Below are 21,034 nucleotides of genomic sequence, written 5' to 3'. Positions count from 1 at the left end.
AAGACCTGATCGAAATGATTAATATAATGAATGGTAAAGACAAAATAATGCAGAAGAGTTTTTCAGTAGAATGGAGGGTGACAGAACCAAGGGGCCACAGCCTTCAAGTAAAGAAGAGGAGAGTTAGGATGGTAGTAATTAGCAGTGGCCTTTCACTCAGTAGTTAATGTATGGAATAGTCTCCATGGAACAGTCATGGCAGCAGAAACAGTAGGTAGATTTAATGTGCAATTATGTAGATTAAGATATGTAGCAGCATTGGAGATCAAGAGCTACATGGATGGTGGCTGGACCTGGTAGGTAGCTTAGATATGCGTGGGTGACTGTCTTTATACATGTGCAACGATTGTTGTCTGTGAGGGTCACGGCAAAAGATGAATGTATTGTCAGTGTTTATTCATTCCCCACCTACAACCATCTTCATCCACCCAATCACCACTTCCACTCCCGTCCTCCTTCCTCCATTAAAAAATAATAATAAAAACTGTATGTACGAGTATGTACAGGTAATGGACAAAAAATGGAAACACCGGGATAAATGAGGGACACCGAGAAATGGCCTCCAAATGTGTTAATTAAGCAAATACCATCCCAGCATACTTAGGGTCATGTATACAAATGCTGCACAGGCCTGATTGCCTATAATTATGGCTAGCATGGCTACAAGAGCCCCGTCCTCCCCCCACAATTCCCCATCCTTAGAGCACATGTGGTTGGTTGCCCAATGGTTTGATGAGCATGACACTGATGTTATCCATATGTCTTGGCCTTCTCAGTCGCCAGATCTGAACCCAATCGAGCATTTATGGGATATTCTGGAACAACACCTGAGACATCGTTTTCCATCTCCATCAAACAGGTGTGAGTTGATTGACATTCTCATTGAAGGATGGTCCTGCATTCCTCCTGCAGAATTCCAACACTCGTGGACTCTATACCATGGCGCACAAAGGCCGTACTGGCCGCACGTGGTGGCCCAACACCCGATTAAATTATTTTACAATGGTGTGTCCATTTTTTTTGGTCCCCTTTCATGTTTGATAGACATGAAATCAACATGAGAATGTCAACACAAGTGTGCAAGACATGTCTCCAGAAGCTCAAACAGGGGTGCAGTCAACAGTCAGTTAACAGCTCAGTATCTGGTGTGACCAGCATTTGCATTGACACACGCTTGGCAATGGCACCTCATTGAGGCCACAAGATGGTCGAAGATGGATTGAGGGATGCCATTCCAGATCTGTACCAAGGCCTGCACAGCTGGGCCAATGTCGCTGGCTGGTTTTGCAGATGGCGCAATCGTCATTCCATTTCATCGCACATATGTTATGTGGGAGAAAGATCAGGTGAAACAGCTGGCCAGGAAAGTGTGGTAATGGTATGTTGTGTGATGAAGTCGGTGAGCACTCGTGCGACATGAGGGTGCGCTATCCTGCTGAAATGTGGTGTGATCCTTATGAACCTGCAGGAACGTGAGGAAGGAGAACTTCATCACGTACCGAATGCCAGTGAAATTGCAATTAATGACCTCCAGCTTGATTATGTGATGTGCGGTAATGCCTCCCCATAGCATCACGCTTCCACCACCGAAAGACTAACATTGCATAACACATGCGTCAGTGTAACGTTCCCCTTCCCAACGTGACAACCGCCATCGCTACTGTCAAGGTGGAACCTCGCTTCATCTGTAGAGAGTATACCAGCCCGATCTTGTCTCCTGAACCTCAGGTGTTGTCTTCACCAAGCTAGACGTGCATATCGATGACGTGGCAACAAAATCAGACGTACTGCTGGTTATCGTGGTCGGATGTTATGATTGCGTAACTGATTTCTGACAGTGCTGGCACTGGTTGGTCACAAGCCAGGGAAGCCAAGCCACCCCCAACTGGGCCCTGGACCAATAGCAGCTGAGCAGGGATGGGCTAAGTGCGTCACCAATGCAGGTGGAGGCAGAAGCTATAAAGGCAGGGTGAGAGCTTTATGGGAACTTTGCCCCGGAGCATGTATGTGACCTCTTGGAGTTTCTCCATGGCACGGCGCACTTCTGTCCAAGCATTCAGAAATGCCTCCACCGCAAGTCGCGCCTACCTCCCCCTCGTGTTGGCTGCGGAATGAACTGTTTTTTCCTGCAAGGCCGCATCTCTACCTGGAAATGAGCCACGTCTTATCGAGGCGCAGCTAACATTATTTCAGTCCTGTCATCTCCTGAGGTGTTAATGGGCCAATCATTAATTAGACCAATCAAGATCTTCCGGCATATTGGAGTATTCGGTAGGGGTTAAGGGTAACTTTAATGAGTGTATTGCTTCTAATTGTATTCCCACCCAATGTTTCATTTCAAATACATTTTAAAACAATTTGTTCTCAGAGTTAATTTGAGTGGTTCTGATCACGATTAAAATTGTACACATCCATGAAAGGACAGATTGGATTCAGGTGATTAGCACCTAGAATGAGGCCATGCCTAGGCCTAGCGGCTCTTCGCAGTAGCTATTCAAGAATGGCCATACGGCACCGATGAATGCGGCATATCAACAGGTTCTGATCCCACGAGACACGGTATCGTGGTGGGCAGGCCCGTAATCCGGGCCGGGACGACAGAATCATTTGGCCGTGCCACCACCACTTTTACAAGGTTTGCTGGGATACGAACCCAGCAACTGCAAGAACCCAATGGCTTCAACAATATTGCGTTTAAAATCATGCAAAAAGATGTTCTTAAGAAACATCCCATTTAAAACAGATACCAGCTCGTGAAATATCAAATCAAGCACCCCTGAGCATTCGGTGTGAGAGAAAACAAAAAGCTTCTCAGTAAAAAGTGATTCCTCACCATCAGCTGTCCAAAAGTAGAAGTGTGGTAAAAGGCCAACGTTGACACGAAGACTTGGCAACGTATGAGGCCGGGACAACCGCCGCCATTCATATCGCACCGCAGCACAGCCAATATTCTTTATATCAAGGTTGGCTGATGTCTTACAGCCCACACTCGCATCAAAGATAAGGCATGCTGAGTCACCCACCTTTTCCTGACAAGAGAACCATATTGCCAATGAAGAATGTAAAACACTCAAAGAAGCATCACGAATCAGCATAATCATCTTGCAACAAAGCATGCATACAATCAGGCAATGTCTCAAGGGAAAGCCGTAAGAAGATTGCATTGTGTCCTGAATTGATACCTGCATGACTGAATCATCTTGAACATATGCCCAAGATGTGAGCATGAGGAGTTGGATTTAGAATATAAAAAGTATGTTCTTCAGCTTAAATTATGCAGACTATTAGCTTCGAAAATAAAAACTGCTTTCCCTCAAAACAGAAAATGTCTTCAGCCATTTATTTAGCCACATTACTCCTGCTACTCTAACTGACAAACCATGAGTAAGTGGCTCCAACACGCTACCTGGAGACAAAGCCTCACACTTACATACTGTCCTGTGTCCTGTCAGCCCGGCGGTTAACACCGCTGGAGTGACGGAAAGCCGTAACAGTCCTTTATTCCGAGGCACGTAGCCGAAACTGGCGGTTGGTCCATTGAGTGCGGGTGAGGGAACGAGGTGCTTACCTGGACGGAAGCCACACGGGTTTATTCTCGGACCCACAAACAAATAAACACACATGACGAATGAGAAAAATGCCACAAATTAAGAATTTAATTAAATGCAAGACGATAAAATGAATGTTGAGGTAAAATAAATCCTACTTCGAGGTACCCCCCAGCTGACTCAAAAACAGACAAAGGGAAATATAAAATAAAATGTTTTAAGCCGGCTGGCACTTTGCGTCCAGAAATGGCCTTTAGAAGCCTGGTGGTCACTGAACTCCGAAGTCACCGTGCAGGAAACACACAAGATAGCGCGAAGTTGCTCTCCGCGTCGCCACAAACGTGAGTGAGTTTGTGCGGCCGGTCCTCTTTCGCTCTCCACCCCCTCCGAATTGCAACACGGCTCCAGCTCCTCCGAAAAGCACCACAGTCCAACAACACCCCCTCCTCCAACGTTGCAAAAGTTCGCAGGAGCTCCGAAAAGTTTTCCTCACGCTCACACATGAGCCAGGACCCGCCAAGCCAGAGACAAAGAGCGCCACCTGAGACGAAAGCCCAGACCGAGAGAGAGTAAGCGATTCTTCTTCTTTTTGCCCAAGCTTGAACCTTCCCTGTGATGTCACGCTGTCCAATCGCCTGAGCTCCGTCAAATCACCCCATGTCTCCACGACCAATGACGAAGCTTGGGGTGTGGCCTGTCGGTTACGATAGCTTGGAGGCGGGGTTTATTTGCCGATCGCTCTGCCTGCTTGCACGGGACGATTGTTGTTATTGTTGTTGTAACGAACATGAGCTTTTATGGCTGGCCTTGTAAATGTAAAAGCATAGGGAAAGCCACAGGGGGGCAATCACAGACTGGGGATAACTAACTTTAATCCCGACCTCGTTAAGAAAGCTCCACACCCCGTGTGAAGACACGTATACAACCTAAAGCTCCAGTTTCCCTGCTTAAATACATCAAGATGTCTGCTACGCATCCACGGTCCATGCTACACCTATATGATCTTACTGGTACTATGGTATTTCATCATCTACCGCCACAAACATTACAATATGTCATAGTAACAAACAAATAATCTTGGATAGTTGTCAGTGGGACATCCAGCTTTAACCTCCTTTTATAAATATGATGTGATGTAAAATAATTATAATAAAATTATAATTAAGAGTTCATAGAACACCTTACCCTAAGCAGTCTTGGGAAAAAGTACATGGGAAGGCTCTTTTAAACTCTTCCTTTGTGTTTCCGAGCACAATCGACATTTCCTACGAGCCGCCATTTTGTCCGGATCTCGATATGCCCCAACACTGAGAGCGTGAGCGGCACATTTGATTGTTGATATGGAGTAAAATGGCATAATATTTTGTCGAAGTACTGATAAACTGGAGGTTTGTGGAAGTGACAAGAAGGCAAAATGTGTTCTACAGTGTTCAAGTATATAAATCATTTGAAATAAAATACAGGTTTTAAATACAGAATAAAATACAGATAAAACACAGATCCGGACAAAATGGCGGCTCGTAGGAAATGTCGATTGTGCTTGGAAACGCAAAGGAAGAGTTTAAAAGAGCCTTCCTATGTACTTTTTCCCAAGACTGCTTAGGGTAAGGTGTTCTATAAACTCTTAATTATAACTTTATTATAATTATTTTACATCACATCATCTATCTATAATTCCAGTAATCTCTGTGTGTGTGTATGCGACCGCTGTTTCTCGACAACTACCGGTCCGATATACTTTAAACTTGCCAGGTATATTGCTGGGGACCCGAGGATGTGCCTTTTCAAGGTTTCATATTAATCGGACAATTACTTACCGAGCTATGTCCAAAAAACGATTCAACCAATCAGAGAGCAGCGAGCTATCGCGTGTGCCGAACGTGGCGAACACACTCTGCCTCGGACGGCACATTTGAGAGCGTATTCATTTATTTCACGTTGGCAAACTATGTTGCCGCTATGTTGGCGTTAAACTATGTTTTAAAACTAATTAAAACCATTTCATGTAAATAGAGGGGGGGGGGGGGGGGGATTGTCACTGTACTCGCAAGCCGTTCGCCGTTCGCTTTGCCGTTGCGAATGGACCAAAACATTTCATGGACCAAACCATTTCATGTAAAGCGTTCGCCGTTCGCTTTGGCGTTGCGAATAAACCAAAACATTTCATGAACCAAACCATTTCATGTAAATAGAGGGGGGGGATATAATTTTAGATATATATATAGTACGGGCATGCCCTAGTATTTATAAAAGGAGGTTAAAGCTGGATGTCCCACTGACAACTATTCAAGATTATTTGTTTGTTACTATGACGTATTGTTATGTTTGTGGGGATAGATCTGGACGTATTTGGACAGATAGACAAAATGAATCAATTGCTTCACCTCTCTTTTTGCTTTGCATGCCAGGTAACAAGGATCCTCATGCAGGTTCATCATCCCCAACTACATCTTTAAAATGGGACGTGTATATTTTGCATTTGAATAATTAAATGACGAATTAAATAAATACGTTAGTGAAGGTTGGAGGGAGGAAAAATGTATATCAACGACTAAATAATTCAAGGTGGTACATCACCTGGAGTGGTGATGTTAAAATGGTGACACACTCCCACCCGCAACCTCCGCTCTGCTGGTACCAACCTCCTGACCCCCTCCATCCGGACCAAATTCAGATCCTGGGGGGACAGGGCCTTCTCCATCGCTGCTCCCACCCTCTGGAACTCACTACCTCACACCATCAGAGACTCCTCCTCACTCACCACATTCAAAACATCACTAAAGACCCACCTGTTCAACACTGCATTCAACATTCAACCCACAGCATTTAACCCCTGACTATCTCTTCTCCTTCTCCCTCCTTTTGCTTTAAATATTTCCCTATTGATTCTTTTTTTTTTGCAATTGTTGTTTTCATGTATTGTTATGCATTATGTTTTCCACTCTGTCAAAGCGCCTTTGGGCTTCTTGAAAAGCGCTATACAAAATAAATGAATTATTAACGCACAGGTTGTAAACCTGGTGCGTTATAGCGTTTGCCTGGGAATTTCGGGCGCTCAAAAGTGAAGCTAGTTTCTGTCACCCATTTCTGTCGCTCATTTCTGTCGCTCATTTCTGTCGCTCAGATGTGTAAACATGACGTCATCAAATCTATATTTATAGGATAGGTTATAGGAGATATATATGTTATAGGATAGGAATATAGGACCCAAATGACCCAGAGGACCCAAATGACCCAGAGGACCCAAATGACCCAGAGGACCCAAATGACCCAGAGGACCCAAATGACCCAGAGGACCAAAATGACCCAGAGGACCCAAATGACCCAGAGGACCCAAATGACCCAGAGGACCCAAATGACCCAGAGGACCCAAATGACCCAGAGGACCCAAATGACCCAGAGGACCCAAATGACCCAGAGGACCCAAATGACCCAGAGGACCCAAATGACCCAGAGGACCCAAATGACCCAGAGGACCCAACTGACCCAGAGGACCCAGAGGACCCAAATGACCCAGAGGACCCAAATGACCCAGAGGACCCAAATGACCCAAATGACCCAGAGGACCCAAATGACCCAGAGGACCCAAATGACCCAGAGGACCCAGAGGACCCAGAGGACCCAGAGGACCCAAATGACCCAGAGGACCCAGAGGACCCAGAGGACCCAAATGACCCAGAGGACCCAAATGACCCAGAGGACCCAGAGGACCCAGAGGACCCAAATGACCCAGAGGACCCAAATGACCCAGAGGACCCAAATGACCCAGAGGACCCAAATGACCCAGAGGACCCAAATGACCCAGAGGACCCAAATGACCCAGAGGACCCAAATGACCCAGAGGACCCAAATGACCCAAATGACCCAGAGGACCCAAATGACCCAGAGGACCCAAATGACCCAGAGGACCCAAATGACCCAGAGGACCCAAATGACCCAGAGGACCCAAATGACCCAGAGGACCCAGAGGACCCAAATGACCCAGAGGACCCAAATGACCCAGAGGACCCAAATGACCCAGAGGACCCAAATGACCCAGAGGACCCAAATGACCCAGAGGACCCAAATGACCCAGAGGACCCAAATGACCCAGAGGACCCAAATGACCCAGAGGACCCAAATGACCCAAATGACCCAGAGGACCCAGAGGACCCAAATGACCCAGAGGACCCAGAGGACCCAGAGGACCCAGAGGACCCAAATGACCCAGAGGACCCAGAGGACCCAGAGGACCCAAATGACCCAGAGGACCCAGAGGACCCAAATGACCCAGAGGACCCAAATGACCCAGAGGACCCAGAGGACCCAGAGGACCCAAATGACCCAGAGGACCCAGAGGACCCAAATGACCCAGAGGACCCAAATGACCCAAATGACCCAGAGGACCCAAATGACCCAGAGGACCCAAATGACCCAGAGGACCCAAATGACCCAGAGGACCCAAATGACCCAGAGGACCCAAATGACCCAAATGACCCAGAGGACCCAAATGACCCAGAGGACCCAAATGACCCAGAGGACCCAAATGACCCAGAGGACCCAAATGACCCAGAGGACCCAAATGACCCAGAGGACCCAAATGACCCAGAGGACCCAAATTCTATGTATGTTTCTATGATGATGTATGTTTTGGTGAAAGTACATAATGTGAATACTAGTAGCAATTTTACAAAAACCATGGCATAATTTCAAATCTTGACCCGAGATGATAATTATGCTACATCATAATTTCCATGTGCCAACCTGGGCGGAATCCAAGTGGATTCACTTGACTTGTTATTATTATTATTAAAGTGTATTTAAACAAGAGCAGAATTACTTTGCAATACATGTCCCCAACCACTATGAATGATTTTTTTTTTTTTTTTTTTTACTCCCGCTAGGGAGTAATGCATTCGCTCGTGTCCGTCCGTGTGTGTGTGTGTGTGTGTGTGTGTGTGTGTGTGTGTGTGTGCGCGTTCGTGTGTTTGTGAACAAGATATCTGGAAAAGTTCTGAACGCATTTGGAGACAGTTGGTGGGATGATTGCCCTTGGGATAAGGAAGAATTGATTAGTTTTTAGTGAAGCTCAGGATATTATTCCGGATCCAGGAAAAAAAAATTGGGAATTGTTTTGGGAATTTTTTTTTCTGTTTTCCTTTAAAAACCATTTTCTCTGCAATAATTGGACGGATTGAGAGCAAATTTTCACCATAGGAGGGACACGGTCTGTAGAATATTTGAAATTGTAATTATGACATCACAGGTCACGTGGTTCGGCAGCCATATTGTTTTGAGTGAAAAACACTAAAATCCAATTTTCTCCCAAACGCCTGAACAGATCGAGGCCAAACTTTGCAGGCAGAATCGCATACCGATAACGAACAAAAAAGTCAGCGAGCATGACGTCATGCATCACATGGTTTCAGAGTTATGACGTTTTTAAGCACAAACGTTTAAAACCTAGCTCCTCCCTCATTTGTGATCCAATCGAGGGGAAACTTCACAAATCTGTTCAGCATATCAGTCTACTAAAATGTCCTTTTGGAATTTGCGATAGGTCACGTGGTTTGGCAGATATCGTTAATTAAACGCAAATAATAAAAACATTTATATCTCTTGAACCACTTCATTGATCGACGTGAAACTTCATACTGCAGTAGAAGTCATGAAGAGTAACAAGTGTGAAAAATTTGAAGATGATTGGATGTACGGTCTGGAAGCTAGAAGTTGTTATTGCGTTCAGAAGAAGAGTCTTCGACTGTGGACGATTAATTAATTTATCACATGTACAGACTTGCAGGCTTCGTTTGACACAATCTCCCGGGTTAATTTGAACCTCAAATAAAATTATAATTCCAGATTTGTCAATGGCTGAGGTATATTAACAAACGAATAAAAGACTTGGCAAAATTCCTACTTTTTAAAAAAAGATCGCATATTCACCCAGGGTTGTGAGAGGCTGAAGAAGAAGAAACCACGCATGGGCTTCCCAGACCAAATAAATAATTCTGGCTCTGCGATTTTCAGGTATATTACTCCCGCCAGGGAGTAATGCATTCGACCGTGTCCGTCTGTGTGTGTGTGTGTTCGTATGTTCGTGTGTTTGTGAACAAGATATCTGGAAAAGTTCTGAATGGATTTGGATGAAAGTTGGTGGGAGGATTGCCCTTGGGATAAGGAAGAATTGATTAGTTTTTGGTGAAGCTCAGGATATTCTTCCGGATCCAGGAATTTTTTGGGGAATTTTTTTTTTCTGTTTTACTGCATTAAAGCTTTTATTCTCATTCTTAAATGATGTTTTTCTCCTCTAATTCCGAGATATATCAAAATTAATTATCTGACAGTTAGGGCCTACTTTCTTTTTCATTTGTTGTTTTGGGGAGAGGGGATGTTAAACAAAACGTATTATTCCAACTTGACCCACGGCGGGAGTATGCACTCTACTGAGTGGCGTTCTAGTTTTAATTCATGAAGTACCCTGAAACTTGAACTTATTCTTTAATTTATCATAATAAAGCCATGTACCATGTTTCACTTTAATATGTTAAAGGATATGTAAAAAGTGCAGAAAACCACAGGTGGGATAGACAGACAGACAGACAGACAGACTGAGAGCAAACCTATAGTCCCCTCCGGGTAGGGGACTAATAAATCATTAAAATGCGTGTGCTGGTAGTGAAGATGGTAAAGTGCACATGTAAATAAATAAATAATTCAAGGCGCTATGTTGGTAGTGGTGATGGTAAATGTATGTAAGTAAATAGGTTATACAAATTTGTGAGTTGTAGTGGATATAGTAAAATGTATAGAAATAAATAGTTAAAGGTGATATGTCAGTCATGGAGATGGTGAAATGAATATAAATAAATAATTCAAGGTGATAATATACAGGGAGTGGTGGTGATCAAGTGTACATTAATAAATCAGTAATTACCCTGCACTCCCAAAGCGAAAAGCAGGGTTAGGTATTCAGGTGTGTACGTGCGTGCGCACGTGTCTGCATTTTAAAAATGCATTTTCTCGGCAACCGTTGGTCCGATTGACACGAAAATTTACCATACAAGCGCCTCCACCTGTCGAATTTTTTTATTCATAATTATTATGACATCATAGGTCACGTGGTACGGACGCCATCTTGAAAAACTGTTACACCTCTATATCTCCCAAACCACTCAATGTAAACTAGAACGCCACTCAGTAGAGCACATACTCCCGCCGTGGGTGGCCGCTGCTGAGCCCTATCTTCCAATGGTAAAAAAATCCTTCAAAAAATTCCTGGATCTGGAATAATATCCTGAGCTTCACCAAAAACTAATCAATTCTTCCTTATCCCAAAGGCAATCATCCCACCAACTTTCATGCAAATCAGTTCAGAACTTTTCCAGATATCTTGTTCACAAACACACGAACACACGAACATACGAACACACATACACACACACACACACATACACACACACACACACACACACACACACACACACACACACACACACACACACACACACACACACACACATACACGGACAGACGGACGGACACGATCAAATGCATTACTCCCGCTGGAAACATGGCTCATTGTCAAGTACTCCCAACGGGGAATAAGATATGTTGATGATGATGTCACCGGTGCCTTCATTATGACGTCATAATTTGACAAGTACAACGCTTTATCTGATCAGTATGAAAAAAAAAATTCCTCTGCAACTGTTAGTCCGATGGACACGAATTTTTCAGAATATGAGCTACTCCTCCTGTGGAATTTTTTAAATGATAATTATGACGTCATAGGTTATGTGGTACAGGCGCCATCTTGGAAAAATCGAAAAAGTTGCACCTCTGTATCTCCCAAACCGCTACATGGGAAAAATTTAAACATCGCTCATTGTCAAGTACTCTCCTTGGGGAATAAGATATGTTAATGATGATGTCATAATTAAGGTACCGATGACGTCATAATTCGACAAGTACAACGCTTGATTCATTGAGTATGAATTTTTACCTCCGCAACCAAAGGTGGATGGAGGTTACGTTTTCACCTCTGTCTGTTTGTCTGTCTGTTTGTTTGTGAACAAAATATCTCAAAAACATGTGGACCGATCTGGACGAAATTTGGCAGAGATGTAGCATATGTCACAAGGACGAAATGATTATATTTTGGTGAAGATCTGGATTCGGATGCAGCTACTATAATTTTTTAAGTGATTCTTCACCATTGGGAGATGGGTCCAACAATTATACATAGCAGGATATCTCAAAAAAGTTATGGATAGATTTGGACGAAACTTTTTGGACAGGTTGTGTGTGTGACAAGGAAGACTCGATTCGATTTTGGTGAAGATATGAATGTGGATTCGGTGTTTGAGACTTATTTAATTTTTAAGTGATTCTTCACCATTGAGTGACATGGCCAACCAGGCGGAGGTATGCTCTCTACTGAGTGCCGTTCTAGTTTTAATCTGCAATTCTTGGTCCTATTGACACGGAATTTTCACCATAGGAGCGCCTCCTCCTGTAAAATATTTTAATGATAATTATGACGTCATAGATCACGTAGTACAGGCATCATCTTGGAAAAACTTCGCACCTCCATATCTCTGAAACCATTCCATGGAAAAAATTGAGACCTGGCTCATTGTCAACTACTCCCCATGGGGAATAAGACATTGTTATGAATTTTGGGGTCGGGGAATATATATATTTAGGTACATCTCAAAAGGTATCATGCTTCGTCTGTCGTGCTAGAGAATCTCACCTGTAATAAGTTCTGTGTTTAGGCGGTTTGTCGGATTAAGGTGTGACTTCGTCCCCATTACGAGGAATGGGGCCTGACAAATAGTTCTAGGGAATAAGGATAAGACCTCTGTGTGTGAAACCTCGGTGATCATTCCTTTGTCCCGTATGGCAACACACCACATACATTAGCTAGATCCATTAGTGCACCACATTAAGTAATTCCCCCTGCACCACAAGATGATGAGACTGACGGGAGGACCTGTTCTTGCCTTTGGTCTTTGGTGGAGAGACTAGCGCTGACGATCATCCTCCCCTGTTGTTCGTGCTCCTGGTGCCTGCGTGCTGTGCTGTGTGGCGTGGGACGGACCGTGCAGAGAGGGGTGTTTGCGCCAACGCCCATGCGGTTCGCGCCAACCAGAGTGCGGTCGGACGACTGCGCTTGGAGCTGACCATCCCGGACAATTCCTGACGACTACTGAGACAGATAAGCACAGGCGCGCAAACAACGGTTCCTTTGATTGATTCTCCCATTGCTTCGTATCTGAAATGTGGTGTGGGGACGTCCCAATTTAGGATTTAGTTTCTTCCGTCGTATCCATTGTTCTCGGGTTCCATAAAATAAATCGTTCTTGTTGTACATAATTCCGTGTTCGTGTGAATTTAATCACTTCGCAGGTGAAGACTGTGTGGGGCCGACAGGTAAGCGCGGCATCCTCCCCCAATCCCCCGGCTCGTGTGTCGATCCGCCAATATATTGGAAACACCTCCAAGTAAGCTCGAATCCATCCGTCGTGGACGCTTGGTCTTAACTGAGCCAACCACAGGACAATATGTTAATGATGATGTCATCATTGCCTTCGTTATGACATCATAATTTGACAAGTACAACACTTATCCGATCATTATGATTTTTTTTTTCCTCAGCAACTGTTGGTCTGATTGACATTACATTTTCACCATAGGAGCGCCTCCTCCTGTAGAATATTTAATGATAATCATGACGTCATGGGTCATGTGGTAAGGCGCCATCTTGGAAAAAAACAAAAAACGTTGCACCTCTATATCTCTAAAACTGCTCCATGGGAAAAATTGAAACGTGGCTCATTGTAAAGAACTCCTGATAAAAATGAAGAAGAAGAGGCTTCGGAGGCGTGATACTTCTCGCATGTCTACTTATATGCGAATGCTTTGTGTGCGCGGAGAGGCGGTTTCTACAAGCTGAATGTGTTATACAGAGCTGTGTGCTGGTTCATCTTGGTAAGAAGAGACTGTGATCTATGGCTAATGTGTTAGAAAGTTTTACCTCATTCATATACTTGTACTCATTTACTCATTTATATATGCGTTCGTATGCTTTTATATGTTTCGTAGGACTAATGAGATTATTGCCTATGTGTGTAGGATGTGAAGATCGATTTCAATAAAGCCTCTTATCTTGGAGCGAGGTCTTGAATCAATTTCATGACAACTCCATATGGGGAATAAGTGTTGTTAACGATGACATCATTGGTGCCATAATTATGGCGTCATAATTCGACAGGGACAACGCTTAGTCTGATCAGTTTGAAATTAATTGAGCGTGATCTATGCAACAATTTTATTAGAGAATATAAATTTATGATGTCATCGCACATGTGGACTGGCAGCCAAATTGGATCGTAGAAAAAAAACAACCTTCAGAAACAAGTTGGCTCACACCAAGTTGACTGTGCAGGGTAAGTATTCTATGAATACCATCTAGTTCAAAGTTGTGTTCGTAGTGGAGATGGTAGAGTGTATATAAATAAATAATTCTTCTCAAAAGCATATATAATCCTGCATCATTGTCTCCCGTGAAAACAAATTTAAAATTGCCAAAATTCTGAAATAAAAGTATGTCTCATGACTTTTGATTCTGATCCCAAAATAACTTGAAGTACCTAATGAACCACCTTTAGAGGCCATTTTTCCCCGCAGAGCAGGGGTTGACCTTTTTCGGGCACCGTGGTCCCCTTTTTGAGGCAATGTTTTATGGCCGGATGCCCATTTTGCTGTCGCCTCTTGCGACACACAGGGAATTACCAGGAAACTGGTGCTCAATTTGCCGCCCTCCGAAGGATAGCAGGCTGAGTCAACCCCCCTGGCGTTAATTCAGTGATTGACTGGGATTTGAGCCCAGGATCCTAGGATCCCAAGCCGGCACCCTAACCTCTAAGCCAACACCAGGCCTGATGTACCTAATGCCCAGATGTTATTGCATACATGTGCTGAATATGAAAGAAATGTCCAGTTACTTTTCAGAAGAAGTTCCAGACTGCCGGACATACTAAGAGCACCCAAAATTTTAGCCCTCAGCTGGGCTGTCTCTGGGTTGGTGGATAAAAAGCATTAATTATTTAACAAAGAGCTTACCTGTGCGAGTGGGCTACTTTCTCCAGCAAAGCAGATGGAGGGTCCTTGACTTGACTGTGAAACTTTGTCGGTAAGTGTGGTCACCAGGTCCTCCCTAGACAACCTGCTTGCAATAAAGGCAGAGGTCATACAGTCAGCCTAATATTTCAAATTTCTATTCTTGCATGAATGGCTAGACTGTCGTGATTCTTTCCAACAATTAAGTTAAATAACATGTTGGAGGTGTTTGTTATTTGCTGAAGGTGAATTATAGCAGACACAAGATCTTTTTTTTCTTTGTGTAGCATCAACTGCCAAACATACTCAAAATACCATTGACGTGATTCTGAATCCTTTTTCTCCTCCGATAAGGCAAACTCACGGGTTACATCTGGCTTTGTCGACTTGATCACCTCCACCCCTGTCATTTCCTGTCACCACAAATGATCACACAAATGATCATCAAATAGCAAAGAAAGAAACATTCCCTTTAAACTATTTTGCCTTGCATAAGGTGTTATCAATATATTATATACACAAAATTGGTGGATTAAAACAAACCTTTTTTTACCCCTCTCCTCTGCTTCCATGCATATACCCCCTCCTTACTTCATCCCTACACTAAACTGGATCAGTTCTCTATGTGAGGACATCACACCACCTTTGTAAGTGGAAATTAAAGGACAACCCAACATTTGTGAACACCTTGACCAAATTTTCCGGCTCATCATGATCGACGATGAACTAAGAAAATCCACAAATATATAATTCAAGGCAATCCACCAGACGACAGACAGCACTATCACTTGCCTGTTTCATTTGGACACGGACCTGTGAACCACTATTTGCCATAAACAAGAAGACCCCCTAACCCCTTTTTGTCCCCCGTCACACCGCGGAGCGAAAGGGGGACGATGGTTTTCCCCTCCGTCTGTGTGTGCGTCTGTCCGTGTGTCCGTCCGTGCGTCCGTGCGTACGTGCGTAAGCGAAGGACCGAATTCGAATTTGGTGTGTGGGTGCAACCCACGTCAAAATATGTCTGAACCTTGTGAGCGGAATATCTTGAAAAAGAAGCGAAGTACCAACTTCTAATCTGGTGAGTGGGTGTATCTCGGCATAAGGAAGAACGCCATTGAAAATTGGGTCGCCACGTCAAAATCCAAGATGGCCACCACCATATATATGTCTGAACCTTGTGAGCGAAATATCTTGAAAAATAAACCAACTACTAACTTCTAATCTGGTGTGTGGGTGTATCTACGCATAAGGAAGAACGCTATTGAAAATTGGGTCGCCACGTCAAAATCCAAGATGGCCGCCTTGCATCTTCCACTTTGTCAACTCATCACTTCACCGACGGGGGGCCTAGGCGTAACGCTTGTCTCTTCTATATGTATCTCGCTCTCCCTCTTAAAATATCTTCCTTGTCAATTCCCCCTTATTATTTATGGAAATAAAATTATTTTTATGGAACTAATAAAACTCCATGTAAGCTCCTGCATTTGTCACACACTTGTAACATCACTGATAAGTTCTCCACTGACTTTTGCAAGAATTATCTCGGACAATTGCCAAGAACATGATTTTTATTTTTCAAGTTCATCCAATTTTTCGTTTTGAATTGTAAACCTCTCCTTTGGCCCAGCCCCAAATAAAAAAAGTAACAGCCCCAAATAAAAAAGTCCCATGGTGCTAGGTCTGGACTTCATGGAGGCCATTCTGTAGGTATCATCTTGTATATTGTTCCTTGAGTGTTTTCCTCGAGATGCAAAAAACAGTATCAGGACTAGTACCACAGACATTGCAAGGGGATCAAGTTCCATTGGTGATCAAGCAGCGAGTGCTTCATGTGCAGTGAAAAATATTAGAGAGCTCGAGCCTTGGTGGATTCAATTCTTACAACGTGGTGATCAAGCGGGTGCATGTCCTTTTCTTCCTGCATCTGTCCGTAACCCTCGTAACGGCAACTCGCAGGATTGGCTGCTTCCCTGCCATGCATCCCTAAATGAAAGATGAAGTAGAAACCAACAGGCTGTGTTAGATCATAGTCAGGAAAACTATGTTAACAAATATAATTTCGTTCAAAATTTTGGTAGATTAGCAAAACTATACATTTCTGGAATACTCAGAGCATGAGGAATCCAAAAATTAATGTTTACATTTGCATAGACACCTTTGCGAAAATGACACTCAGGACAGTGATGAAGAGTCAGGTTCACTATGTTAACAAATATAATTTCGTTCAAAATTTTGGGAGATTAGCAAATCTGTACATTTTTGGAATCATCAGAGCATGGAGAATCCGAAAATCAATGTTGGCATTTGCACAGACACCTGCATGGCCGACATTTTGGATTTTCAAAATGGCCGCCATAAAATACATATTTTGCGCTATCTCGGCTTCTAGTCAACCTAGAAACTTAATTAAATATGCTAATCCTATGTTTTCTGGGTCAAGGAATCCAATAAAGGCCTCAAAATAGTGCTCAGGATTATAGAAAAGCAACAAACAAAGGTAATTGGAAACCATTGTCTTTATATTTGTGATATTGTAGCGGCTACCGCTGGGTTTACACAATCGCCTTGCACCTACCGAGGACGCGGAGCGATCACCATGCCGGGCTCGTCCAGGACGCCCGGGCAGGCCCGCTCTCAACTTGCCAGGCCTCGGCCGGGACGCCCGGGCATGCCCGGGCACGCCCGGCCATGCCCGCTCTCGACTTGCCAGGCCGTGTCCGGGACGCCCGGGCATGCCCGGGCATGCCCGCCCTCGACTTGCCAGGCCGCGGCCAGGACGCCCGGCCACGCCCCCTCTCGCCTTTCCCGGGCAAACGCTCCGGGATAATGTGTATATATATATTGCTGCCCGATAAACGGGCTTTTCAGAGTACCCGAGTTGTTTTGTGACAATAAAGAAACTCGGACGAATTCCAGCTTTTTGTCGCGTCCATTCTTCCGATTACGTGGGAGCACAGCTCCTACAATATAACTGTATTACATAATACATGATATTGCAAGTCCTTTGAAGTTATAGGTATGGGTTTATAAAGCAAGAAAGCAGCCTTGTTAGTATCAGATTGAACTATAAGTCCTATACACAGGAAGGATCTACTAGGTCTACACCGTTCAGGAATATGCTTTTACAGATCTTCATCACTGTCCTGAGGGTCATTTTCGCAAAGGTGTCTACGCAAATGCCAACATTAATTTTTGGATTCCTCATGCTCTAAATATTCCAAAAATGTATAGTTTTGCTAATCTACCAAAATTTTGAACGAAAAAACATAGTGAACCTGACTATCACCTCAATCGATGAATCCAACAGGCAGTTTGCAGTGGCATGGCGATCAAGAGTAGAACTGAGGATCACATTCAATCACCGTTACTGCTCTGTGGTCTCGTCTACTAGGACTCGCATTTGTGGACATTTAAAATCTCGAGATACCATTATAGCTGGGCGGCTTAGCTAAAAAATTCGGATCGATTGTGCCATTTCCCTTAAAAGCATAAAACTTGGCACATGGCTAGAATACCCGAAAAGAAAGTTTTTAGTCCAGGGGGCATCCCCAATTTCACCCCATATGGTGGCCATCTTGAAATCCAAGATGGCCATCATACAAGACCTATTTTGATGAATATCTCCATAATTAGAACAGATATCAAAATGGTTGAGGTGCCTATACCTACATTTTTAGGGTCTAGGAATCCAATGGCAACATAAAATATTCAATAGTATATGGCAGCGCAAGGAGCTAGCGCAAGGAGCTATTTGTCACACTTGATACAGAGGTTCTTACTGCTCCACCACGCATTGATCTAGAATCACTCTCCCCGTGCACTCAGGAAGAGGCAGATGGTCGGATGTTCCTACATGCTGCTGATGCAACACAGAGAGGGCATAGTAAGGTCCTCATACAAACTGTGGACACAGATGTTGTCGTGCTTGCAGTTACAGCATCCCAGAAGCTTTCAGTGATGATATGGTTACAATTTGGGACAGGCAAGAACATGCGATTTATCTCTGCACATGATATAGCCACAGCTCTTGGCCCTGAGAAATCTAAAGCCCTCCCCATGTTTCATGCACTAACAGGGTGTGACACTTCTTCAGCGTTTAATGGGCGTGGAAAGGTAACTGCATGGAATGTGTGGGAATCATTCCCTGAGCTCACAGAGGTACTAGCAGAAATTTGCCACCAGAGCACAGAGATAACTGAAACCTGCATGAACGTCATTGAGAGATTTGTTATTCTGTTGTATGATCGCACAAGTACTGCTACTGACATTAACATTGTATGAAAGAAACTGTTTGCAAAGAAGGGCAGACCTGTGGAATCAATTCCACCAACACATGATGCCCTTGTGCAGCACGTAAAGCGGGCAGTATACCAAGGCGCACTATGCTGGGGACAAGCATTGCATGCTAAGCCTGATCTACCAAGCCCCACTGAATGGGGTTGGCAAAAAACGTCTGCTGGCCAGTTCAAACCAATATGGACAACACTTCCAGAGGCTGCAAAGATCTGCAATGAACTTGTTAAGTGTGGGTGCAAAAAAGGATGTACTGGTCGTTGCCGGTGTAAGAAAGCTGCACTTCCCTGTACTTCTCTCTGCGCATGTGATGGAGAATGCAGCAAAGACTAGAAAACCACAAGATGGCACAGTTACAGTCTGCGATGTCATAGACACTTTTAATCACTGAAGAATGCCAACCTGTTAAGAGTATTTATATGCATTCCCAGTATGCATGATACTATGCAAAATTAATATTTTCATATGACTGCTTAATATTTTATGTTACCATTGGATTCCTAGACCCTAAAAATGTAGGTGTAGGCACTGCAACCATTTAGATAGCTGTTTTAATTATGGAGATATTCATCAAAACAGGTCTGTTATGGCGGCCATCTTGGATTTCAAGATGGCTGCCATATACTATTGAATATTTTATGTTGCCATTGGATTCCTAGACCCTAAAAATGTAGGTATAGGCACTTCAACCATTTTGATATCTGTTCTAATTATGGAGATATTCATCAAAACAGGTCTTGTATGACGGCCATCTTGAATTTCAAGATGGCCGCCATATGGGGTGAAATTGGAGATGCCCCCTGGACTAAAAATCTTTCTTTTGGGGTATTCTAGCCATGTGCCAAGTTTCATGCTTTTAAGGGAAAAGGCACAATTCATCAGTTAAGCAGCCCCACTATTATGTGCTTGTACTCATGGCCAAATTCTAAATGTCTGCCTTCATCTATGGGGGCACTGCATCAGCATCAAAATTTGAAATAGGTTCCACTCAAAATATATGGCCATTTTTTTATGAATACGGACATCACGGCATTCATATAGACATGTCATTATTTTTAGTGAGCAGTAAGTTTGAGTTCGCCTCTTTCGTGTTCACATCTGAACAGATGGCTCATGTTGGACGGCCAGGTTAAATCCCACATATTGTATTGATTTGTCTGTTGTTTACCAATGACCTTTTAAATCGTGTTAAAGTACAATGATGTACATTAATGTCTACCTCCTGCATACGATTTATGTACAGGCTAAACCATGAGTCTGAAATAAACCTAACAAGGATACAAGTCATAATCGAGGACACCCCCCAAATGCACCTTACAAATTGTACGTGGAGATTTTACATTGAAATAAGTAAGTAAACACGTAGGTAGTGGGGATGGTAACGTGTAGAAAAAATAAATACATCGTTCAATGTGTTATGTAGAATTCCGTGATGGTAAAGTGAAAAAATAAAATAAAAAATAACCACCTTTAGAGGCCATTTTTCCCCGCAAAGCAGGGGTTGGCCTTTTTCGGGAACCATGGATTGTTGTTGTTTTTTGGTCCCCTTTTTGAAGCAATGTTTTACAGCCGAATGCCCTTCCTGCCGCCAACCCTTTTTGTCGCCTTTTACGACAAACAGGGAATTACCAGTGAACTGGAACTCAATTAGCCGACCTCGGAAGGATGACAGGCTGAGATGACAGGCTGAGTCAACCCCCTTGGCGTTAATTCAGCGATCGACCGGGACCGGGATTCGAACCCAGGATCCTAGGATCCTAAGCTGGCACCCTAGCCGCTAGCCCAACTTATAACTGAATAAATCATTCAAGGTGGAATGCAGGTGTGTGTGTGTGTGTGTGTGTGTGTGTGTGTGTGTGTGTGTGTGTGTGTGTGTGTGTGTGTGTGTGTGTGTGTGTGTGTGTGTGTGTGTGTGTGTGTGTGTGTGTGTGTGTGTTTAAGGTGGAATGCACATTTATACATGAAAATAATCAACATAAACTATCATTGCAAATGGATGCAGGGATGGACAGATAACAACCATTATACAAAGAAAGATATAGGGATGTTTTGACATTATTATTTATTGTGACCATCCCACCTTGTTT

At 43.6% G+C, this 21,034-nt stretch overlaps 1 protein-coding gene across 5 annotated transcripts in view; it reads right to left on the bottom strand.

The window, feature by feature from the left end:
* MYCBPAP (MYCBP associated protein) overlaps positions 1-21,034 on the bottom strand; it is a 59,142-nt gene that overhangs the window by 18,035 nt on the left and 20,073 nt on the right. For 4 of the 5 annotated variants that reach the window (XM_068116786.2, XM_078775787.1, XM_078775791.1 and 1 more), the window contains 4 exons: positions 16,537-16,637; positions 14,970-15,067; positions 14,658-14,763; positions 2,834-3,029 (listed from right to left, as the gene is read on the bottom strand). In XM_068116786.2, the coding sequence (XP_067972887.2) occupies positions 2,834-3,029; positions 14,658-14,763; positions 14,970-15,067; positions 16,537-16,637 (501 nt within the window). The remainder of the gene's footprint in view (positions 1-2,833; positions 3,030-14,657; positions 14,764-14,969; positions 15,068-16,536; positions 16,638-21,034) is intronic. The other variant, XM_068116789.2, reaches the window with a different exon arrangement.

The sequence above is a fragment of the Myxine glutinosa genome, chromosome 1 (assembly GCF_964187855.1).
Source record: "Myxine glutinosa chromosome 1, kmMyxGlut1.1, whole genome shotgun sequence".
In the NCBI taxonomy this organism is placed as follows: Eukaryota; Metazoa; Chordata; class Myxini; order Myxiniformes; family Myxinidae; genus Myxine; species Myxine glutinosa.
This window is presented reverse-complemented; position numbering and strand designations above follow the sequence as displayed.